Source organism: Phycodurus eques, chromosome 11 (genome assembly GCF_024500275.1).
Source record: "Phycodurus eques isolate BA_2022a chromosome 11, UOR_Pequ_1.1, whole genome shotgun sequence".
Lineage (NCBI taxonomy): Eukaryota > Metazoa > Chordata > Actinopteri > Syngnathiformes > Syngnathidae > Phycodurus > Phycodurus eques.
In genome coordinates this window covers 7,452,268-7,468,115 of record NC_084535.1, presented here as the reverse complement: position 1 = coordinate 7,468,115, position 15,848 = coordinate 7,452,268, and the positions used below count along the sequence as shown (strand labels likewise).

The following is a 15,848-nucleotide window of genomic DNA, read 5'->3' as shown; positions in this document are numbered from 1 at the left end:
GAGGTGCAGTTTTCGCTGTATTGACTAAAAATGCTCTTACAGCTGGGAATACAATGTCACTTAAGAGGTCTGGCATGCACTTTACAGCCTGCAGATGTGTGCTTTTGTAGACTAACGGTTAGTCCATGTAGACGAAGACTTTTTTCAAATCATTTTATCGTTCAATCTGTCAGTCACGTTCACGCTCGCTTGTCAAGCTCGTGTTTATTCCTCATTTCCAACTCGCAAAACATACTCTTGACTCTGCATGTTCCGCACTCCCTATCATTTAGCCGAGGAAATAAAACAAGACAATTGGTGGCAAATGGAGATTTATTTTTATGTCCAAGAACCTCGCGCTCTCGCTCCGCATTTATACAGCTCCATTAAAAAAAAAAAAAACAGAGAAATAGAAAAATAAACATTGATATAACAACTAATTATTTAAGAGTTTAATTCAAATATACAATTTGCAAGTCAATGGATATGTTTACATGGACAGCAAGAACGTTTGTTTAGAGAATCTTGCTTCATTACTATCTCTAGGACTTCTATTTGTCAGACGTCTGTGCTATGAATCGGATCCATAATAGTTATTGTCAAATTAGGAGTGTCCATGTAAACAGACCATATCTTAAAGCTTATTGAGCCTACATTCAGCAAAGTCAGAGTTGTGTGTGTCGTAGTATACATAGTCGTCCCTGCATCCACTTTGAGTTATAGGAAAGAGATGCTAAGCTAAGCTAACGTCTGACAGGTCACCAGGTGGGAAGACGGTGGCTGATCTGAGTTTTTTTTTTTTTTTTTTTTTTTAAGACTACTAACCCCTCACGTTCACTCTCCTGAGCAATTAAAAACAACTAGAGTCCCAATTTTCAAGGCAAATGTGTCCTCCACGTCCTTTAATAGTCCAACGTCTTTCCCTTTCAAATGAGTTGAGATGTTCCTTAACCCTTGAAGATTGGCTTCAATTCCTCTCAATCTGATCGAGGTCCAGCTCTCCCCCAAGCTGGAAAATGTCCCTGGTTGCTCCGCGGTCACCCTTCCAGAGGGCGACTTCACCCCGAGGCGAACCGGATCTCGAGCCCACGCTACAGGCCGAGTCGCTGTCCAGTTCCTCGTCGGACGAATCCTCGCCATCTCCCGTCACCTCCTGCCGGGGTTCCAGGCCAAGCTCGGAAACAACGGTGAATTCCGATTTGCACTGGCTCGACGGGGGCAGGCTGGATTGGCAGCTGTCGAAGAAGGAGAAGCCGGGGCAACTCAAGCTCTGGAAAGTCTGGAGTTGCTGTAAAAAAAATACAAAACAAAAAGAATGATGTTAATGTGATTATGTGGAAGTCGCAGTGGTGGTGGTGGGATCGCACATTCAGAAAGTATTCACAGAGCTTTGCATTTTTCCACATTATGTTACAGCCTTATTCCCAAATGGAGTAAACATATTTTTTCCTCAAGATTCCACACACAACACCCCGTAATGACAAAATTAACATTTCTTGATTTTTACTCAATATATTTAAATATGCGGAACGGTGGACAACTGGTTAGCCTAACTTAACTTTGGCCTGAGGACAAAAACAGCTAATACTGTATACGGGGAGTACTGATATTACTGTACCTTAGTCGATTTTTCCTGGTATCTTTACTTCACTTGAGTGTTTATTTTTCAGATTTTTACTTTTACTGCCTGCATTTGAGACCAGATATCTGTTCTATCTTTCTACTCCTTACTTTGGCAAAATAGGCTCGTTAGTTTTTTTTTTTAACCTCCGTGGGCACCACGTAAAAAAACGTAACGAGGAGAGATGAACAGTCAACCGCAGATATCTTGGTAGCTTTTTTGAGGTTTTCCCGTCACTTTTTGTGAGATTAGGTTTCGCTTTAAGATGCCAAAAGCTGCATCTTGCGTTTCATTGAAAGATTAATTTGCACATGCAACCACACGTACAGAGCCGTGGCCCTTCTACGCAGAAAACTAAACCTTGTGAAGTCGCAGAAAACTGCAAACTTTATGTTGTTTCTTGCTTTGTCAAGGTGACTCGCAAACATGACTTTGCTTTCGTTCAAACAATTGACCTTGAAAACATTCGAGCGGCAAACAAGCCTTATCCCGAGGGACCTTGACATCTATGAACACTTAGCTCCTCTTACACATAAGCAAAGCAATCATGCAGTGCTGTGAAAAGGGGAAAAACATCTTAACATCGTTAGTAATGAAGATTATAGTGATGAATATTTGAATTAGACTATCACAGTCACAAATCAATGGTCACATTTATGCGATTTGCATCACATGATGCGGTTGGCGGACTTGATCGTATTCATTAAATTTACGAGCCGAGCTACAAGGAAGCGCTGCAAGACACCAGCGGGTGATTTACATGACATGCCTCAATCATTTTAGAGTTTGTTCGTAAATTAATATAAGTGAGTGAGTGAGTGAGTGTTACCTTATACATATTTTATTTTGCTGGACTAAAACATATATTAATTGTGTTGGCAAGAGGAGAAATCAATTTATGTGACATGTTGGCAATCAATAATATCACAGTTTGTAGTCACTAAATATGATCATATCTTGTAATTTAGTTCGTTTGGATTTTACGTTACATGATGCAGTTGACAGAATTAAACCTATTCATTGTGCGAGCTAGAGGAGCTCCTATGAGGAAGCGCCGCAAGACACGAGCAAGTGGTTAACATAAAATTCCACAAACATATTAAAAGTTTTTATTCACTCAAAGTAATTTGTTATGTGACATCACTGACGTGTAAGGTGGTCATCTTCCTCAAGATAAATGTAATATTTTCTAACTTAGCTGCTTTGGGGTTTATTTTTTTGCATCACACAAATATGTATTCATTGGGCTTGCAACAGCAGCTACGAGGAGGAGATGCCAAAACACGAGGGGGTGATTTACGTGACGTGCCTCGTTCATAATTTTTTTTCAGTTAATGTAAATGCGAATTATCCATGATGTGATGTCACTGACGTGTGAGGTGGTCAACTTCCTCAAACTAAATGTCATCATATTTTGTAATTTAGTCAGTTTGGGCTTTGCGTTTCATGGTGCAGTTGACGGACTTAAATCCAGTATGTATTCATTGTGCTAGTGAGAGGAGCTGTGAGCAAGAGCTGCAGGACACAATCGAGTGATTTACATAAAATGTCTCAATTATATGAAGAGTTCTTATCCACCTAAAGTTTTACGAGAATAACGTAAAGGTTTGTTTTTTTCGCACATCATCTTACAAGAACCCGTAACACTCTCTATTGAGAAAAAAACTGACTAATAAAGTGTTATCAGATAAAAAAGAAGCCATGTGCAATGCAGTACAGGGAAGGGATTAATAATCTATGGAGCAGCAGATGTTTGGAGGCACGGAGGTGAATGGAGATGGTCTTTATTTCACTTGAGGACGGACAACATCCCTGTTGCCATGCACCGGGAGTCTCCCACTAGTCGACTGACAAACAAAAGCGAATACTTCAGGTGATAACGAGAGGAGTGCGAGGCCTTCACTGTCTGTCACCAGAATGGAAAAAGTGAAATTTCTACGCCCTCTCTGTGTTCAGTCCCCCTGGTATTACTTGACTACTAATTATCCCAGCAGAGGAGGTGGGGGGTTGGGGGTTGGGGGTTGGGAGCTGCTTTGTCACAATGTGCTTTCCATAAAACCCACTGGGGACTGCCGGGGATTTGGGAGGGTCTGCTGGGGTTACATTTCTGTACTGTGCCCAACTTTTCATACCACCCCCACATGGAATACACTCATAGATGCACTTAAAGACTATACCACACGTGCAGGAAATCATTATGTCAAGTTTCACAAGCTCGAGTCACTTACAAGCTGGTAAACAAGGTTTTTACGAAGTGGAGTTTAAGCACATTTGTTGATGAAAAAGAATTGACAGGTTTTTTGTTTTTTGCAGATGGGCAATTTCATTCGTCGATGGGGTTAACAAAAATAGTTAAGACGTGGATGTACAATAGCTTATATTCATAATTCATTTAAATTGTTGTCATTGTTTACTATTAATTCAATTATTACTTAATGATGTATTAAATACAGCATGGTTCAATGTGTATTTAAAATTGTTCATTCTATTTTGTATTTTTATTTACCATCCATCCATTTTCAACACCGCTTATCCTGGTTAGGGTCACGGGAGCCTATTCCAGCTGACTTCGGGCGAAAGGCGGACTACACCCTGAACTGGTCGCCAGTCAGTCACAGGGCACATATAGACACGGACAACCATTCACACTCACATTCACACCGTCACTGAGTGGGAACTGAACCCACGCTCCCTGCACCAATGTCTGGCGAGTGTACCGCTAAACCATCAGTGTCTTTATTTTTATTTACAATAAATCAATTAAAAAAATATTCAATGAGATAAATGAATGTAAAAAAATAAATGAAAGTGAATAAATACATTTGAATAATTTTTTTTAGGTGGGGCACAGCTAAATTCATGCAACAAATACAGTATTTACAGGGCTGCTGAAAATGTAAATGCTTTACAGAACGGTTCCAGCGACAGCTAAAAAAAAAAAAAAAACGCAGAAATTTCACTTTTCGCGTGAATGTTTGTTTGTCTATATGGGCCCTGCGATTGGTTGGCGACCAGTCCAGGGTGTACAGAGCCCTTCAATAGGATAGGCTCCAGATCACCAGCGATCCAAATTGAGGACAAGCACTGTAGAAAATGGATGGATGATGTTCAGCACAGTTCTTAGCTGGTTAGGGCTTTGCGTCCCACAGTGGGTTTGATAGGACTTCAACATGTATTCATTGTGCCTTTGAAAGGAGCTATTTACCAATGTGTAGGTGTTAGAAGCTTCAATACTTCCAAAATAAAAAGTTATCATGGCACTAAAACAAACATGCCCCTGTTAAGCATGATGACAACCATCCGCTTGAGTGAAAGTGCAAAGAAATAATGAAGGGAGGCCATTCGAAAACACCAAAATGGATAAATGTCTTGAAATGAGGTCAGTAAACAACACTGTGTGAGGAAAAGCACAAGCAGACCTCAGAGTGTAGAACAAAAAGACATGCGAGGAAGGAATCTTTAACTCATTCCTGACGAGCAGACGACACATCCGCACACCTCCGCATCAATCATTCATCTGCGTTGTACCGAGGACATGATGCAGATAAGCGGACAGTTTATAAAGAACCTAGCACGGGCTGTTATTTAATAAGATAACGCATTTACACGGTGAGCCGTGTCACGCCGCCTTTGCCTTCCCACGTTGCTGCTCATGTAACATAAAAAAAACATATAACATATAAAAAAAACTTTTTATATACACAATATAGTATTACCTCTCCCACACGCTTTAAACACACTTTTTAAACACATTGTTAACGTAGTTGATTACAAAACAACTAATTGCATGCATAAACTGTATAGAAAATACCGCAGTATTGTAGTCTGTGTACATGCGTGTACCTTTTAGAGGCGGGGTCTGGTGCGGTGGCATGTGAGATCGTTGAGTCTGCGTGTGAGTGTCTGTGTGAGAGCTGTGGCTGACAGCAGCTTCTGTGTGAGTGTACTCAGTGTTTTAGTGTTCTTTTCAGTAAACAGCTGTAAAGTGCATCAGCGACTATGTGAGTACTGTATACTCTAAAAACCAATTATAAGGGATTACAAAAAAAAACGCAATAGGCAGCAGGCAATTCAACATTTGCAAATTCACCTATTTGCAGACTTTTTTTTTAACCCATCCTCCATTATTCCTTGAAAAACACTGCTATTTTTGTGCTCAGGCCCAAACAAATATCAGCTTTGCTTTGTTTGGTGCCATCTGGTGGCATTTCGGTGCCAGTGAATTGTTAAAGTGAGTTGAGGAGCTTCAAGTAGTCCTTTTCCACCATCGCGTAAATAAGATCACGCCGTCCCCCCCTTCCACAACCTTTTCGTTAACCAAGGCAAAGATAGAAGGCCATTTTTCACTTGCGTCCACTCTTAAATCACTTGAACGTGGCAGCAAATCACACCCTGCAGATACCCCCTTCCGCAAACGCTGCGTTGACATTACATTCAGCGAGCGGCCTTGAATTTGGTGATAAAGCTCGGCCTCCGTCTGACGGCTTTCCACAGCCACTCGAGAGGAGGAAAAAACACAAGCGGCCGGCCAAGGTGGAAGGGAAACAGCCAGGCATGCAAACAACACGGCAGACAGCTTGGCAGATAATTCAAGGAATTTATTTGGGGGGGGTGTCATGCGTAAATACCCACAATGCTGAGCGATCACTGACTAGCATGTCATGCACCCCCAGAATTCACAGCCGTCGTCATTGACGTGCTGCAGGAAGCTAAAGGCCACATTACGTGTTCCGCTGACACCACACACTGCGCCCTCCTCAACCTTCCATACAACACACACACACAAATTCACAAACTTCTGCAGCGACAAACGTGCGTCTCAACATCTTTGACGTTGCAAGAAATTTGCTAGATGGCAACGATGTCATTTTGCAATCAACCCTGACAAACTTTGAGCTCATATGATTGTGGCTCATCAAAAATGTCCTTTCAGTTTCCCCCCCCCAACCCCCCCCCCCCCCCTCTTTGAAATACACGACCTTTTCCAAACAGTTTCTCTTTTGCTCATATGGGTGTCTCTACAAAGGAACTGAAAAGTACAATGAATTCCGTAATGTTATGAGATAAATATTTAATGTAAGCAGAAACAAAGTAATTATGTTACAAGAATATTTTGTTCTGGTCATTCATCATTATGACTTACGTCGTAACATTTTAAGGCTGAAGTTGTAATGTTACAAGAATAAGTATAAATAATTTTTTTCAAGAAAAGTTATAATGTTTCGAGCAAAGTTTTTATGTTGAGAAAGTTTGGAGAATTAAGTCCTAATGTTTCGAGAGTAAAGTTCAACAGAAGTTGCAATGTTATGACAATTAAGTCATAAAGTTGCAAGAACAAAGTCAGAATGTTACCAAGAATATAGTTGTAATGGTATGAAAATAACATTGTAATGTTACATGAATGTTAAGGTGAAATGTCACCAAGAAGTCCAAATGTAAAGGCGATAAAGTCCTTAATGCTATGAGAATAAAGTTGCAATGTTATGAGAACTAATTTGTAAAGTTACATGAATGAAGTTGCAATTTTAGGACAATTAAGTTGTAAAGTAAAAAAAAAAAAAAAAAGTAAGTCATAAATTTACGAGAATAAAGTCAGAATGTTACGTGAAAAAAGTTGTAATGTCACAAGCATAAAGTCCTAAAGTGAATAAAGTTAAAAGCGTGCAAGACTTATTTTTCAGGGGAAAAGTTTCAATGCTGAAGGAATAAAGTCGTAATTTCACCTGAAAAAGAAACAAGAATACTGTTACGTTACAGTTATCAGAATAAAGTCAGAATGTATCTAGAACTTGTTACAAGATTTTTTTTCTTTCAAAAACTGATAATTATTATTACCTGAAAAAATAATTTCCTACAATACTGTACCACAAAAGTAATTTTTGGGAAAGAGGAAAACTCACAATATGAAAGACTGATTTCAATTTCAAAATTCGCAACTGTCTGACACGACACAGTACACAGTGTCTCTCTCTTAGAAACCTGCCATCTATTAAATCAGGTATTATCATTTATTAGTTGTTAAAACTTTTCTTGTAAAATTACTACTTTTTTTCTTATAAGATTACCACTTTAGTCTCAGAAACTTGACTTTTTTTTCTCATATTTTATTATTTCTTTAGCTGGGATAGGCTCCAGCACGCCCGCGACCCTAGTGAGGAGAAGCGGCTCAGAAAATGGATGGATGGATTATTTCTTTCCCACAGTGTACCCTTATTACGCCTTTGTAGCAAGCCAGTTTACATCAACACACCTATAAAATCTAGAACAAGTTCATGACGGTGTACAGAGGTGGTAAAAAAAATAAAAAATCCTATCATATAGGTTGGTAGTAAAATGGGTGCCTTGTTAATCTACAAGGGAACGTCAATGTATTGTGAATCTTTGGAAAGTCTTGGGCTGCTGTTCATGTCCCCCGAGTCAAAGTCCGCCCACATGCTGAGCTTCCTGTTGAAAAACTGACAAGAAGATGGGGGCAACTACGGAAGACGGCCCCAAAACAAGAACAAATTCAATATAATTATTCAAATATTTTAAGTATGTTTAATTATTAATATAAGACACTGTAACTTTACAAATTTTAAACTAACACTACATAATTTTTGTATTTCAAAAAATGCACCTAAATAAATGGCTGAAAAGAAGCACTTCTACAAAATTAAATGCAAATGCATTGTACAACCCCAATTCCAATGAAGTTGGGACGTTGTGTTAAACATAAATAAAAACAGAATACAATGATTTTCAAATCATGTTCAACCTATATTTAATTTAATACACTACAAAGACAAGATATTCAATGTTCAAACTGATAAACTTTATTGTTTTTAGCAAATAATCATTAAGGTAGAATTTTATGGCTGCAACACATTCCAAAAAAGCTGGGACAGGTGGCAAAAAAACATGAGAAAGTTGAGGAATGGTCATCAAACACCTGTTTGGAACATCCCACAGGTGAACAGGCTAATTGGGAACAGGTGGGTGCCATGATTGCGTATAAAAGGAGCTTCCCTGAATTGCTCAGTCATTCACAAGCATAGATGGGGCGAGGTTCACCTCTTTGTGCACAAGTGCGTGAGAAAATAGTCAAACAGTTTAAGGGCAATGTTCCTCATCGTACAACTGCAAGGAATTTAGGGATTTCATCATCTACGGTCCATAATACCATCAAAAGGTTCAGAGAATCTGGAGAAATCACTGCATGTAAAGGCAAGGCCGAAAACCAACATTGAATGCCCGTGACCTTCGATCCCTCAGGCGGCACTGCATCAAAAACCGACGTCAATGTTTAAAGGATATCACCACATGGGCTCAGGAACACTTCAGAAAACCAATGTCAGTAAATACAGTTCGGGGCTACATCCGTAAGTGCAACTTGGAACTCTACTATGCAAAGCAAAAGCCATTTATCAACAACACCCAGAAACGCCGCCAGCTTCTCTGGGCCTGAGCTCATCTAAGATGGACTGATGCAAAGTGGAAAAGTGTTCTGTAGTCCGACGAGTCCACATTTCAAATTGTTTTTGGAAATTGTGGACTTCGTGTCCTCCGGGCCAAAGAGGGAAAGAACCATCCGGACTGTTATGTACGCAAAGTTCAAAAGCCAGCATCTGTGATGGTATGGGGCTGTGTTAGTGCCAATGGCATGGGTAACTTAGTTGACGCCAGAAACCTAGCCCGCCTCCTTTTTAACATCAACATAGCCAACGTGTCCGTCTGTTAATCCCTGAGACATCTATGAAAGCACAGGCCTAGTATGTGACGCAGGAGCATTCCTGCGAGCAGAGGTAACGTCAACGTGACGGCCGCATGTGTCGTTGGGGCTGGGCTTGTTCCCCGCCTAGCAGCTGGCACGATTAGAGGAAACACCGTTCGTCCAACTCGCGCTCGCTCGGTCCTTAGGGTGACACAAATCTTTGGAAAAAAGGAAAAGGGAGGGTGTCGGAATAAGATGATGCCACTTTCTATAACCGGACCAGAGAACGGACAGTATTCCAGTTAGAGGGACTTCTTGAAAACATCTAATTTTAGGGATTGCCCTGCTACCTTTGGTGGGCCATGCATTCAATACCTGGGCCTTCAGTGGGGACTTGTATCTCAAGGCACCACTGTAGTCGATTTGATATACGAATGAATTGAGTTACGAGCTGCCTGCTATATTGTACAATCTCTTTGGCTGTCTGCCCCACAGCGACTTCCTTAATGGTATGTAGCGTCTTTCAACAGTTGACAAGGATGTTGTTACAGATGTATATCTCTGCATCAAAGAGTGCATACCATTAAAAGACTTGTATGCCTCCATTTGTGTAGCAAGTGCTAGTTTATAATCACTGATTTCTGAGGCCAAACTTAACATATGTTGGGTCTTGTCATGACTTTCTGTGCATAATCACTTCTTTTTTGGGGGGGGCGCCGCTGTAGCTCTGTGATAAAAGCCAGATTGGTGCAGGAAATGACAAGCAAGAGGGTGGGCGTCACGGTGAAGAAGCATATGGACGTTGAGGGGGCCAAACCTTTTGGATTTATCCAATAGACTCGATGAAATCTTAACCCGAGCCTGGTTCTTTTTGAGTGTGGCGTTAGGCAGCATGACTGAACATGAGGCATGTTTCGTGAGTAAACACCACTCCCTCCCTCAGACAAACAAGACCTCAGTTCGTTTAGTTGGAAAGATTTGCTGTGAAAATTCAGCCTGATTAGACCGATTTAGTGAATGTATCAGATTTTTTTTAATGCTAGTCTGCAGTCTGTCTATTGTCAAGGTGCCCATGAGCAAGGGAACCCACTCTCACCCCACCACCCCCCAGGCTCAGAAGACGCTAGGCTAGGGAGTTGAAAACATTCGTCGACTTTACTACGCATCGGCGTTTAATGTTTGAAGTTGAATAATCGCTAATCATGTCTTTTTGGCATCTCCTTCTTGCAATCTGTCAATTTATAGAGGACTTTCAACTCCTACGTCTGCTACCGTCGGCGGACTAAAATGCTCTGTGGAGTACCGAAATAAACAAGGCCACAGTCTTCTTACCTCTGCGCTGTTCCAAGAGTTTGAAAATAAGCTGGTTAGCCTCACTAGCTTCGGTTATTTTGAGCACCACTAGTCTTAAGGTCATACCAGCGGTACCACGGGACCAGCGGCGAGGAACGACGCAAAGTGAAGTTCCATCTTTGTCGCCAAAATGTTATATCCAATAATATGCGGGCAACACCTGAGCGCGAACAAGAACTTTATTCATCGTAGAAACTGTGTCACTTTACATGTAACAAGTTATCACGTAATTTTTTAAAATTTAGATAACAAACTAATTCTAACAGCACCAGTGGTATAGTGGTGCACGCTGTTGGCTTCCAGACAGACAGCGTGAGTTCTGGTCCCAGTCAGTAGCTCAAAACCCAGTAACTGCCAGTTCCAAGCCCAGATTTAAAAAAAAAAAAAAAAAAAATGAACAAACTGCCGAACAAATGGTGAGTTATTCACTCTCGCGACCTCTGTTGGGACAAGCCAAAAGTCACAATAACAACATCATTCTTTTTTGCTACGTTTTGTTACTGATAACACCAATTTGATTTTTTTCTTTTCTTTTCTTTAAATATGTTTAGCTGCTTAGCACATGCTGACCTAGAACATATTGAATTGATTTTAGCAGCTACTCCTTCCATTTTTCTGTATGTGGCCCTAGTGGAAAAAATTGGATATGCCTGATTTAGTGACTTCAGTAAACTTAACATGCATATTTTGGGATTTCACAGGAAGCCAGAGTACCCGCAGAAAGCCTAGGCAAACACAGGGAGAACATGCAGATCCGAACCTTGACCCTGTCACTTAAACAATGTAGTGTAAATCCAGCCTGCTGCTTAAATAGTTTCAACATGAGACCTTGGCAAATGTTTGCCTGTGCGCGTTTTTGTCTGTGCATGTCGGCCAATTCCAGCTCACCTGAGTCATCTTTGCCAGGTCCAGAGAGGGCCTCTGCTCCTGTGCATCCTCGGGTCTACGCCGCTTCATCCCGATCTTTTTGTCGTTCAACACACAGGGCTGCGACCTGCTCCGAGAAAGGCACGCCTTACCGTCACCCCTCTGGCCAGACCTCCGCCCCAGTTCTGGGGTGGAATCCGGAGAACTGTCCTCCGAAGCCTCTTCCCTCTGGAGTTCGGGCAGGCTGATCTGCTCGTGGGAGAGGGAGAGAGGTCGCAGGAAGTGGCCACAGAAGGACTGAGGGGCTTTCGAGGAAGGAGAGGTGGGGGACACAGGAGAGGCAGTGAAGTGAGGGTGGGCAGGCAGTCGCTGGTTGAAGAAGGGCAGGTCCAAAGGCCCGTCTGTGGGGATGCTGGTGCAAGAAGGAAAACTGAAGCTGGAGCTGCGCTGCATGGCGGGGCAGTGAACACCAGAGAGCCCCCCGCCGGCGCGGACACTCCCCCCACTGTAGCACCTTCGCTTCTCCACTGCCGTCCACACTCTAGAGCCCTGAGGCCTCCACGACGAGCGAAAGCCGCCAAATTCGTCGGAGAAGGACAAAGAGCGACACTGGCGTTTGCTGGGGGGCGCTGTGGGAGCTTGACAGGTGGTGGTGGCGGGGGCAGAGGGGTGGGCTTTGGTTAAGGCAGCATCGCCCAGGCTGAGATCTCTGATCAGGCTGGTGATGGCCGTGGCGGGGCCCAACTCCTTGGCCCAGGGGCGAGCACCCGGCTCGGGCATCGCATCCCACAGGCTCTCGAGACTGGCACCTGACTGGAAGCTTCGCCCTGGGTTCAGCCATCTGTCTGCCTCTGCAAACATGACAAACATAAACTCGAAGGATATGTTTACACCACAACAGCCAAGGGAAAACTTGGCAAAAGTATGCAGAAATGACTAAACACACTGTAGTATGCAATGCCAGGTCACTAGTTGGCAATGAAGCACGAAACTCTTGGTGTGCCATAAAGGTTCCAGGACTGGTGTCAGAAAATATCATATTCATACAAGACGACGGGTGCATGGAAGATTCTGTACTCCTGTTTCCATGCTTGTTTTAGTGAGTAGATTTGTTTATCTTCAGAGCAGTTGTACCATAACGGAGGTCTGCATGGATGTCGACCTTACTGGACTATACTGGACTTCGTTCGACGGCAAACTAGTTGCGACTGAATCAACAGCGCCACTGCTGGTTGCAGCCAGGTACTGGATTTTATTTTCCCTTGCGAAATCAACTCATTGTTGATTATTTGACAGAATTTTCAGGCTTCAAAAACACAATGGTCTTGTAAACAAATGGCCATAAGGACCGTTTTGAATCAGTTTATCTGTCAAAAATGATCAACTCATCAATGAGCTTTAAAGCGCACTCTGTAGCTAATACAAATCCTTCATTATGTGAACAACATCTTTCCATCCATCCATTTTCTATAGCATTTGTCCTCGTTAGGGTCACAAGTGAGCTGTAGCCTATCCCAGTTGACTTTGGGCAAGAGGCGGGGTACACCTTGCACTGGTCTCCAGTGAATCAAAGCATGACTCCTCCTTCTTTACCACAGACTGAAAGCAATTAAGCAGGTAGCATCCTGTATATAGTCAGTCAGGAGGCAATCCATAACAAACCACTGGCCTCCCGGAAAGAAGCTCGAGATGAGAATAAATGGCTCTCATTGCAAAGAAATAAGTGTTTCTGATGGTCCTGAGATACAAGGTTTTAATATAGCCCAAAAGCAACAATGTTTAATGAAATTATTCAAGAATTGTCCTATAATAACAATAGTTATCTGAACTCACGAGACCTCTGTTCCCAGAAAGCTATTCATGATAAGAATCAGTGAGTACCACACGTCACACTTACTAAACAAGCATTTCGGCCGACACGGTTCAGTGAGTGGAATGATTTATGGTCTATTGTAGTGCTTTACAAAGTACACAGGCTACCTTTTATTGGTATGTGGAAAAATCACTGCCTTAGTACAGTTCAGTTGTATTTAACTTTATGGTACAATACATTTGTATTTAAACTTGAAGAGCTGTGTGTTTTGAAACTTTTATTTCGGTACAATTTCTGTTTTAATTGTATGTGCAATACATTTTAATTGAATTCATTATTTAAGTACAGTTTTTTCCCTATATTTAAGCGCAGTGTTGGTTTTCAAACTGTGGATAATGTTACTTTGTCTCATTTTTGATGAACACTAGCACCTAGCCTACTATGCTACTGGATTTTTTTGTTGGACATGCTGGTGGTATTTGGAAAAGTAAATATTTCTTGACGTGGTATGTGTAAAAAGTTATAGTGTCAAGCTGGTTTTAGTAACGAAGCCAAACAAGATACCTTTTTTCACCCTAATCCTGTCCATTTTGGATCATGTTCTCCAACAGTGGCATGTAAATGGATTCTTTTTGGCAGACAATTTAAATGCAGCAATGACCTGACAGGAATGTCATGAAAACAACTCAACAAAAAAGGCAACTTCAAAAATGTCTTGTGACGCCTGAATGAGCGAGGCACGCAACCAAAAGCCCTCACCACACTCCTCTAAATGTCAACATCTGAAAAAAAGAAGAGAACAATGGGAATTTTTGTTTGTTTTTTGTTTTTTAACAGAAGTGTATTCTCGTTAACCTCTCGTGAAAGTAATGCGCAATGTAATGTGGAGGCAGGTGCATGCTGATCACGAGAAACTTGGAAGAGGAAGTGAAAGCCAAATACAGTGGAACCTCTGAGGTGGAACACGATCTGTTCTGGGACACTTGAAACAGCGTTGAAAACTATATTTTTAGTATAGTTTCTATTATTTCCACAGGAAATCAAAGAAACTGTTGAAAAAAAGCACTGAATGGCTGGTTATACATTAGCAGGTTTAAGGAAGCCAAATGTGAGACTTTTAATGACCTTTTTTCAGGCCACTTCACTAAATATGACCAATAGGCCTTGATGATATAGGCTGCATATTATAATGATAATATTAAAAATAATAATAAATTTAAATAGACGTTTAAAACATTTTTAACAGTTATTTTTTAAAGACATTTTGCATTTTTTAAGACTTTTGAACTGTGGATTTAAAGATTCTGTTTAGGTTTATTTTTAAGGATAATAAGCCTTCATTTTGGAAAATCCACAGACACCCCATAAGTAATACAGAATTTCAACATTGCTGACTTTCATACAAGTTTAAAAATAAGTTAACCATTCTAAAACGTAAAAATAATCTACCTTCATTCTGAAAAGCCCTCACCACACCACACCACTATGCAGTCTTATAATGTGAGTCAAGACACCCTGTAAGTAATACTGTGAAATTATTAACTGTTAGAAAAGTAACCGCTGTTGATATTTAATATATTCAGTCTTAATTTTAAGAGCTAGTGCAAAGGTTATTAATGCATCTAATTTTTAAAAAGCATTCTTGATCATACATGGGTAAAATAAAGTTGACCCCAGGAAAACACCACCACCTTAACTCTGGAAACATGTCCTGATGCGAATGTGAGTCCAGACACCCTCTAAGTAAAATTGTAACATTCTAGAAACCCTGTCTGTAAAATTTTAACATTTTTAACTGTCAGTTTTTAAAACGTTCCAAAATGCCATACAAGTGTAAAAAGAAGTTTTACACAGTAAACAGTCCACATCAACTCTGATAACACATGAGAGGGATGTTGCAGTCTTTGAATGTGAGTCTGCTTGTTTCTCTTCTAGCCCAAGAAAAAGCCATATGCTCAGAGTTAATCCGTTGATGCTGTTGCATATATTTTATGACCTCTCCGTTCAAAATCTGAAGTTTTGCGCAACTTCCAAGACATGAAGACATCCATCCATCCATTTTCTTTACCGCTTATCCTCACTAGGGTCGCGGGCTCCTGGAGCCTATCCCACCTATCATCGGGGGGGAGGCGGGGTACACCCTGAACTGGTCAACAGCCAATCGCAGGACACATAGAAACAAACAACCATTCGCACTCACATTCACACCTACGGGCAATTTAGAGTCTTCAATCAACCCACCACGCATGTTTTTGGGATGAGGGAGGAAACCGGAGTGCCCGGAGAAAACCCACCCAGGCACAGGGAGAACATGCAAACTCCACACAGGTGGGCCGGGATTCGAACCCCGGTCCCCAGAACTGTGAAGTAGATGTGCTAACCAGTTGGTCACCGTGCTGGTTAAAAAAAATTAATACAAACAAGAGAACTCACCAGCAGTTCCACAAGAGAAGAGGGTCGTCCCTCTGCTCATGGTGTGGAGCTCACGCTGAAAAGAGGCCATAAATATTCAGAGAAATCAA

The 15,848-nt window shown here is 41.4% G+C and overlaps 1 protein-coding gene across 2 annotated transcripts in view; it reads right to left on the bottom strand.

The window, feature by feature from the left end:
- Nucleotides 1–349: 349 nt before the first annotated feature.
- Nucleotides 350–15,848, bottom strand: part of LOC133409713 (protein FAM53B-like) — a 37,157-nt gene continuing 21,658 nt past the window's right edge. The window contains exons 3-5 of one of the 2 annotated variants that reach the window (XM_061690109.1): nucleotides 15,760–15,814; nucleotides 11,535–12,364; nucleotides 350–1,267 (exon numbers count right to left, since the gene is read on the bottom strand). In XM_061690109.1, coding sequence (XP_061546093.1) covers nucleotides 947–1,267; nucleotides 11,535–12,364; nucleotides 15,760–15,814 — 1,206 coding nt within the window. In that variant the 3' untranslated portion in view covers nucleotides 350–946. The remainder of the gene's footprint in view (nucleotides 1,268–11,534; nucleotides 12,365–15,759; nucleotides 15,815–15,848) is intronic. The other variant, XM_061690110.1, reaches the window with a different exon arrangement.